The sequence below is a fragment of the Equus quagga genome, chromosome 12, assembly GCF_021613505.1.
Source record: "Equus quagga isolate Etosha38 chromosome 12, UCLA_HA_Equagga_1.0, whole genome shotgun sequence".
Taxonomy (NCBI): Eukaryota; Metazoa; Chordata; class Mammalia; order Perissodactyla; family Equidae; genus Equus; species Equus quagga.
Window position 1 is genome coordinate 110,062,429 of NC_060278.1, and position 8,449 is coordinate 110,070,877.

Below are 8,449 nucleotides of genomic sequence, written 5' to 3' on the forward strand. Positions count from 1 at the left end.
CCAGCTCCGGGGCCCCCGACTCCCTGGGTTTGAGTCCTGGCTCCTGCGCTCCTGGTGCTGCGTAAACGGGAGTGTGGTGGTGCCTCTCACTGTCCAGCAGGTAGCGGAGTGTAAGCTGCTGGGGACGCACTGGCCTGTCGGAAGGTTCTAGATGTCACAGCTGAGTTCTCCCTGATAAGTGAGAAAATACTTCTCAGTAATTGACCTACTTGGATATCCTCGAAATAGAGTTGTCGGAGTAAGTACCAAGAGGGGTGTGTGTGTGTGTGTGTGTGTGTGTGTGTGTGTGTGAGTGAGAAAACATACAGACATATAATTAATCTGTGCCGACTCTCAGTCCAAAACGTCCTCTGTGCCGCGCCTGCCTGTTGCCTCAGCTTCCAGTAAAATGTTTGCAGCTGCCTGTGCACATTCTCGTACCTTGTTCTTTTCCGTCACAACTGAAGCCACAGGTGACCAGCCGCCTGAATGTGCTGCCTTCAGAGTCGCTGCCTCCGCATGCTCCGTGGCTGCACTCGCCTCCCAGGGCTGTCGTAACGAGAGCCACGGGCAGGAGGCTTAGAGGAACAGAGATTAGTCCTCTGAGTTCTGGAGGCCAGAGCTCCAAAATCAGGGGTCGGCAGGGTCGGTTCCCCTGGAGCTCTGAGGGCGGATCTGTCCCAGGCCTCCTGCAGCTCTGGTGGCTCCAGCACCCTTGGTGTCCATGGCCTCTTTCATCCCATGGCCTTCTCCCCATGTCCGTGTCCAAACTTCCATCATCTTTGAAGGACACCTGTCACAGGACTAGGCCCACCACGATCCCGTACGAACTCCTCTTAACTCGTCAGCTAGGGCCCCCCACGGTCCCATATGACCTCTCCTTAACTCGTCACATCTGCCAAGACCTTATTTCCAAGCGAGGCCACATGTGTAGGTCCCTGGGGTTAGGACTTCAACATCTCTTTTTGGGGGATGCAGTTCAACCTACAATACTGGTATTAGTCTTTGTCTTAGTTGTATTAACTGTTTCATTTGGTTATATATTTGTATTTTTATAAAATAAGAGAAAGTATAACAAAACACTTGAATTGTGAGAAAACAAAGATCTGAAGCAATGGCTTGGTCGAGAATTCCCAAGTGACCCGGGTCGTGCGTGACAGAACGTGCCGCCCTTGCTCTCTGGCAATGAGCTCACGACTCCTTCCCTCTGCAGGAAACTCCCAGTACAGCCAGCAGCAGGCGGGGTACCAGCAGGGCGCGGCGCAGCAGCAGACCTACCCCCAGCAGCAGTACCCCAGCCAGCAGGGCTACCCTGGGCAGCAGCAAGGATACGGTAAGGGCCCGCAGACCCCGCGCACCGTGGCGCTGTCGTGCAGCATGTAAGGCACTTGTGATTTTGGAGTAGTTTTAGATTTCCAGAAAAGCCGGGAGGGCAGTACAGACAGCTCCCCTGTTGTTAACCTCGTCCGTCGCTGTGGGACAATTGTCACAGTTCAGAAGCCAACACTGGGGCAGGTCGAGTGGTTAAGTTTGCGTGCTCCACTTTGGTGGCCCTGGGTTCATCTGTTCTGATCCTGGGCGCGGACATGGCACCGCTCATCAGGCCATGCTGAGGCGGCCTCCCACACAGAGAAACTAGAATGACTTACAACCAGGATATACAACTATGTGCTGGGGCTTCGGGGAGACCAACAAGAGGGGAAGATTGGCAACAGATGTCAGCTCAGGACCAATCTTCTTGTAAAGAAGAGGAAAAAAAAAAAAGAAACCAACGCTATACATTGCTGTGGTCTGAACTCAGTTTATTGAGGTCTCACTAGTTTTCCCCAAATGTCCTTTCCTCTCCCCAGCCCTGTCTGGGATCCTGCATGACATTTGGTCTCACATCTCCTTAGGCTCCCCTGGGCTGTGGCAGCTTCCTGGAAGTCCGTGTCTGTCTTGACCCTGACAGTTGGGAGGAGGGCGAGGCAGAGACTTTGTAGGGCGTCCCTCAGGTTGTGTTTGTCTCATGTTCTTCCTGGGGTGACGCTGGGTTTTGGAAAGAGGACCACAGAGTGAATCTCCCTTCTCGTCACCTTGTGTCACATGACTTGCCTCTGGTGTTGACCTTGGACACTTGGGCAGGGGGGCACCTGCCAGCTCTCCCCACTGTCGAGTCACCTTCCCCCTTCTTTTTTATCTTTAAAGATTTTATTTTTTTCCTTTTTCTCCCCAAAGCCCCCCGGTACCTAGTTGTATATTCTTCGTTGTGGGTTCTTCTAGTTGTGGCATATGGGACACTGCCTCAGTGTGGTTTGATGAGCAGTGCCATGTCCGCGCCCGGGATTCGAACCAACGAAACACTGGGCCGCCTGCAGCGGAGCGCACGAACTCAACCACTGGGCCGGAGCCAGCCCCGCCTTCCCCCTTCTTTAATCTTCGGAAAGGCGCCACTGAATCCAGCCCACACTCGGGGCCGGGGGGAGGTATCTACATAGACTGGAATTCTTCTGTAGGGAAGATCTGTCTCTTCTCCCCCTTTTATTTAGTTATTAATCATTTATTTATAGGAGTGTGTACTCATGGGTATTAATTTTATACATTGGATTCTAATCCAATACGAATTTATTTTGTTTTTCAAATTGTCCCGGCTTTGCCTCTTGGGAGCTCTTTCACTTGGCTCCTGTGTCCCTCCGACACCCCCCCGTCCTTTTGTTTTTGAGCATTTCCTTATTTTCTGGGACCACAGTCTTTTCCCTGCCCGAGCCCTAGAAGCACCACTTCTCCAAGGAGCCCCGGTTCCTTTTATTGGAGAGTGAGCATATTAGAACCGAGATCTGGGTGCAGGTGAGTATTTTCTGAGCCCAGTTTTACTTTACTTTGACCTGAGACTGTCCACGTGTGGGTCAGTCTGGCAGCAACGTCCAGAAGTGCTCACCCATCCCTCAGCTTTTGTTCACCCTGTGAGGATTGGCTAAAGTGAAGGGCCCAGTGGGTCTGCCATAGACCCAGCCTGTCAACAAGCATTGCTCTCAGGGCCCCTCGGACATCCCCCACGTGGGCATCCCAGAGGGAGCTTTGCAAGCATCGGTGGCAACAAAGGGAGAAATCCTGTCCGCTAGAGAAGATTAGCCAGCTGCAGACTCAGGCTTACTGAGGTCGGGCTGCCCCCGCAGCGCAGAAGGCCCTGCCAGGATTGGAACCCTCGGATCTGCCCTGTCCTCTGGGGCCCTTGTCCCCCTGGGCAGGTCTCCCTGAGAGGGCGGGGCCCCAGCCCCTGGCCTGCAGGTTGTCTGCTGAGAGCCCAAGGCCCAGGCGGCTCTCCCCGAGTCGTGACCCACTCCGGAGACGACCCTAGGTGGCACTTCCAGGACCCAGGGTGCTTTCCGTGACACTGCTGTCACCCTGGGATGGCCTCACAAACTGTTACCATTTAAGATACCCAGTAAAAGGCGTCCTACCTGATGCGACCTGAACGAAGAGGCGATTAGGTTGTCCCAAGGGTGCGTGCAGCAAGGAGGCTGAAACCCATCCGTCCAGGCCTGGGACATCTCATTTTAACTTAAACACGAGCCTGCGTTCACCGCCCACCTGGAGCCAGGCTTCACCCTTCCACAAACCGCACACCCCTCGAAGTGCCCTGTCCAGCTTCGGCCTCCGAGGAAGCTCGTCCAAGCATGCGGGTCTCTGCCTTCACTGTACCTCAGAACCACCTGGAAGCTTTTGAAAAGTAAGGTGCCAAGTGGGCCCACACGTGACGGGGAGGTGGGGGTGGGTTTCTTATTAAGCTCACAGGTGATTCTGATACACAGTAAAGAAGGAAGACCACAAAGATTTTGTTCAACCTTTTATAACCATGACTAATTAAATAGCATTTTTTTTTAAAGATTTTATTTTTTTCCTTTTTCTCCCCAAAGCCCCCTGGTACATAGTTGTATATTCTTAGTTGTGGGTCCTTCTAGTTGTGGCATGTGGGACGCCGCCTCAGCGTGGTTTGATGAGCAGTGCCATGTCCGCGCCCAGGATTCGAACGGACAAGACACTGGGCCGCCTGCAGCGGAGCACGAGAACTCAACCACTCGGTCACGGGGCCGGCCCCTTAAATAGCATTTTTTGAAAAATTCCTCGGCTTTTAGCAATTCTTTTCCAAGCCTCCAGCTTTGTTTTCATAGGAATGATCACTGTCTCTCTTCGGCATTCGAGTTTTCACCAGTCGCTGTGACGTTTAACTCAGGTGTTGACAGCGCCCACCGTAACTGACGTAAACTGCTTCCAGGAAGCAGGCTCAGAGGTGCTGGAGGGCCGCCTCGAGCCTGGCGCAGTCGGGGTGCCGGCACGGCCTGCAGCCACACAGGACGGAGGTGGCAGTCGCTCATGGTACTCGGTTGAGCACTTTCGCTGTACGGATTTCATGTTGCGGAAGAACGGGTGCTGTTGTTTCGGAGACTTGAGAGGATGGGGGCGTGTTGGGTTGGTCTCACGGTGCCTGCTGTGTGTTCTCAGGGCCTGCCCAGGGAGCCCCCTCCCAGTACTCCAGCTACCAGCAAGGACAGAGCCAGCAGTATGGAAGCTACAGAGCGTCTCAGACGGGCCCGTCCGCCCAGCAGCAGCGGCCTTACGGCTATGAGCAGGCAAGCTTTCTGGATGTTTCCAGATGCGCTGACCTGCCGTGTCTGTTGAAACATAATGACGGTTTCTCTGATGGTCACGAGGAATAATGAGATGAAATAATTGGCTTCCAGGGTCCCTTCCAGAATGCTAATTCTCTGAGCCTGTAAAGTTTTTAAAAATTATCTCCACGTATCTTCTCACCTTGGTCAGACACAGCTGGCTGAGTGACTCTTCATTGGGTCAGATGATCGACTCAGTGGCCCAGGGACCCCTCCCATCCTGCGGCCTGGCTGGACACGTTTTTTAATTCTGTCTTGAGCTTTGTATTGACTACAGTTTATTACCTTGTCATCCCCCACGTGGGCAGTGACGCGAAGCCGTCAGCCTGTGTTGCATCTAACCCTGTTGTCAACCAGTCACCTCTGGGAGCTCGGTCCCCTGGGGGGACTGATGGGGTGGGGGTGGTAGTGGGCCTCGCAGACCCTCTGATCTAAATCACCAGCCACAAGCTTGGACAGATGGCTTTCAGAAAGCCAGTGACCTCCTGCTGTGTAGATGTGGTTGGAGGCTGTTTGCTTGCTTGCTTTTTATGCCCCTTCCAGCTCTTAGCCTGCGTGTTGGCCTGGGGTGGGGGTGTGTCTTACCTTTGGGTGTGCACCCCTTTATCGTGACTGTCGAGGTATAATCTGTGTCTTGGTCTCTTGCAGGGCCAGTATGGAAATTACCAGCAGTAAGGGACAAGCATTCTTCTTGGAGCCTTGTGGTGGCCTGTCCATCCAGGGGTGGATGGGCCGGTGGCAGTTCTCATGAACTGTGACCTGTTGGTTGCCCCTCGTCCCACTCAGTGTCTGCATGTAAAGCGTGCACATGGCATGCTGGGTGTGATGCTGAGCGTGCACTGCTGGCGGGAGACAGCGCTTTGATGGTGTGACATATTTGGTGCTGTGTATAGTATTGTATGTCCATACAATGGAGAGCTTGTCCCTTTTTTGTCCCCCTGTTGATGTTTCTAGCTAACTTTAGGGGTTCTTTGGTCATCAGAGTGTTCTGTGCCCAGTGATGGGGCATATCTACAAGACGCCATTGTCCGTGTATTCATACAAACAGACCTTAGGTCTGACTCTCCTCGTGCAGTTGTAATGTGGGTTGTAACTTTATCTTTCACTGGCTACATCGCAGCTGGACCTGCGCGCACAGCCCCAGGGCGGCGGTCTTTCCTGGGCTCGATGGGGCTCTGGGAGGCATCTTCCGTGGTGCGGGTCAGTTTCTGTTACACACTGGAAAGGAAAAATGTGCTTCATTGGGAACGGCTGTGAACCGTCATTTCTGGAGCTCGCTCGTTGCCTGTGTTGCTCACCAGTTCTGTTTATCCAAAAGGTTGTGTGATTTTGTATTAAAAAGTAAAGAGGGATCAATGACTATGTTCCAAATAAGTATGAACCCAAGAAGGCCGTGTGATGAGCCTGACCCGGGAGAGCGGCACGACTGCGGGAAGGAGAGGGGGGCCTCTGAAATTGCTGTGGCTTTGGCCCTGGTATATCTGATAGTCATTTCTGGGATCTGAATATTTAATGTGCCCAATTCTAAATTTATAGTTTAAAATATTGTCCAAATACTTGTCCAATACCAAATTGTCCAAACAGGACCTTTTGTTTATATTCTTTCTTCTAGGACCTATGTGTTCGGGATTCCAAGCAAGTGTTCCTTTTCTTTTAGGGACATCTGAAATTCACATCTCATTTTTGAAAAGGACCCCACTAACTTTACTGTGTTCTTCCTAATGAAAAGGAAAGGTTTTATATAGAGATTTGAATAATTTTTACATTCCTAGGACATTAAATCCCATTTAAATTCTGTGCAAACATTAAAGACAGCTCACTTGGGAAAGTACGGTCCAAGGAAAAATCCTACATTTCACCAATAAGTAATACGGACATTTTATCAACCTTGGATAATAATATCCATATTTACTATGAATCCTTTAAAAACATCTTTGGATAAATGGTGGCATATTTCCAAGACCAACCAAGAACATACAAAAAATATCCAATTCTTGATATATCAGGTCTACTGAAGATTATATATTTGTTTTGTTTAAAAAATTTAAAGTTCTTTATCCAGTGTTGAATGCTTTACAGTTTACAAGGCATTTTAATGGTTTTGTTTTTTTTTTTTTTTTCTTAAATGAGTCCTAACAATCCACCCTGGGAAATTGGAGGCAAGTACTGTTCCCTTGTTACAGAGGAAGACCCGGGGCTCAGGCTGGAGGGCTGCCAGTTGAGGGCGGTCTCTCCTCTTCTGTGGAGACAGAGTCACACACACACTGGATAAAAGCATTTATTTTGTAAGCGTATGGGTTTTAAAAACCTTAACACTGGTAAAAGCTTAAAAATACCTATCTATATTAAATTACTGCGATGAGAGTTGTTAGTTGCTGAATGACACACAGTAGCAATTTCATTTAGGGAGTTGTTGCCCTTGGTTTTGTTCTCTTCTGTCCTGACAATTTCCATAAAACTAATTGCAAACTCATTCGGGGACTAAAATTTCCCACTGAAAACGTTAAACATTTTAGGTCACTGTGACAATGGTTGATTTTTATCCCTTGCCAGTCTGGGAATATGCCTTTTATGTGGTTTTTTTTAAGTGCTGTATCAATACTTTTCGAAAAAAAGGACACTTAAAAAACTTATCCCGAAACTTCAATCTGAAATGTCTTACATTAAGAATTTCTTGAATGTTGTGTATATATTTTAAAAAGCACTTTGTGAAATAGTTTGTACATTGATTTCCTAATTTATACATGATTTTTGGTGTTAATATATTTAATGGTCGATAACAGAATGTTTATTTAATGTTGTCCATTTTTCTGTAATATTGTGGGGAAGAAGTGATGCCAACAGTCCTTTTTCACTAACTGTATTATATGTGCTCTTCTGTGATATGAATGTTTGCAGAAGCTTAGGCGAAAACGAATTGTTTGTGCAGTGTGGTGGGTGGCGCTTTGTTTTTTATGACCACTTCTACAGAAGTCCGGTGAAGAGGCAAAGGAAGACTTGGAAATAGACGCTCATCCTTCTTCCTATTGTCCCCGACACCCAGCAGGTTGTGAATCTGAAAAACGATGACCACAATTTTCAGAAGTGCTGACAAGTTCATATTGGTATGCGAAAGCTCATCACCCATTAGGGTTTATTGTTGAACCAACGGTATCTGTGGACTCAGCTGTTAAAAGTACTTAGAACTCACACTGAGAGTGAGAATGGATGGCGTTGAGGTGGACAAGGTCTCCAGGACCTCAAGGGGAGCCTTAATATGCTCATGCGGTTGGAGCCTAAGTGAGCCCCTGATTTTATCAGAGGTTTTGTGTATATAGGTCTGAATATCGGGCATCCATTCAAAGTTGCACAAAGAGGAAGACTGTTTCCGTTTCCGTTTGAAATGTTTGAGTCAAACTTCATTTCTATTTATCGAACAGGTCAAATTTGTCTTATTTGTGAGCACAGTACATTTTTTGAAAAACATCTTTATTGGTTCATTTTTTTTTAAGTCAGAGTTTGGCGTCTAAATTGTTTATGCTTTTGGTGTAATCTGTTAATAAACTGGTTCTTCAGGAATCATCCTAAAAAGAGAGTTTTTGTGAAGTGAATGACACACAGCCTGATTTGTACTTGGACCCTGCTGGCTGGCCTGCAGGCGCCGTGGAGTCGGCTCGCAGGGAGCCTGATTCCTGGGCAGAGCGCAGCTGGCGGCGGGGGCCTGCGGGGGCCTGCGGGGGCTGTCCTGTGAGGACTGACGGCGACCCCGGCCTGGGACACTGTCGCAGTCACACCGTCGTGTCCCACGCGGACTCCCTCGGGCAGGACGCTGACCCCGGGAC

The 8,449-nt window shown here is 49.4% G+C and overlaps 1 protein-coding gene across 1 annotated transcript in view; it reads left to right on the top strand.

The window, feature by feature from the left end:
• Window positions 1-8,178, top strand: part of SS18L1 (SS18L1 subunit of BAF chromatin remodeling complex) — a 29,471-nt gene extending 21,293 nt beyond the window's left edge. Inside the window, exons 9-11 of the mRNA XM_046679235.1 lie at window positions 1,193-1,312; window positions 4,462-4,589; window positions 5,277-8,178. Of these exons, the coding sequence (XP_046535191.1) occupies window positions 1,193-1,312; window positions 4,462-4,589; window positions 5,277-5,303 (275 nt within the window). The 3' untranslated portion in view covers window positions 5,304-8,178. The remainder of the gene's footprint in view (window positions 1-1,192; window positions 1,313-4,461; window positions 4,590-5,276) is intronic.
• The last annotated feature ends 271 nt before the right edge of the window (window positions 8,179-8,449 follow it).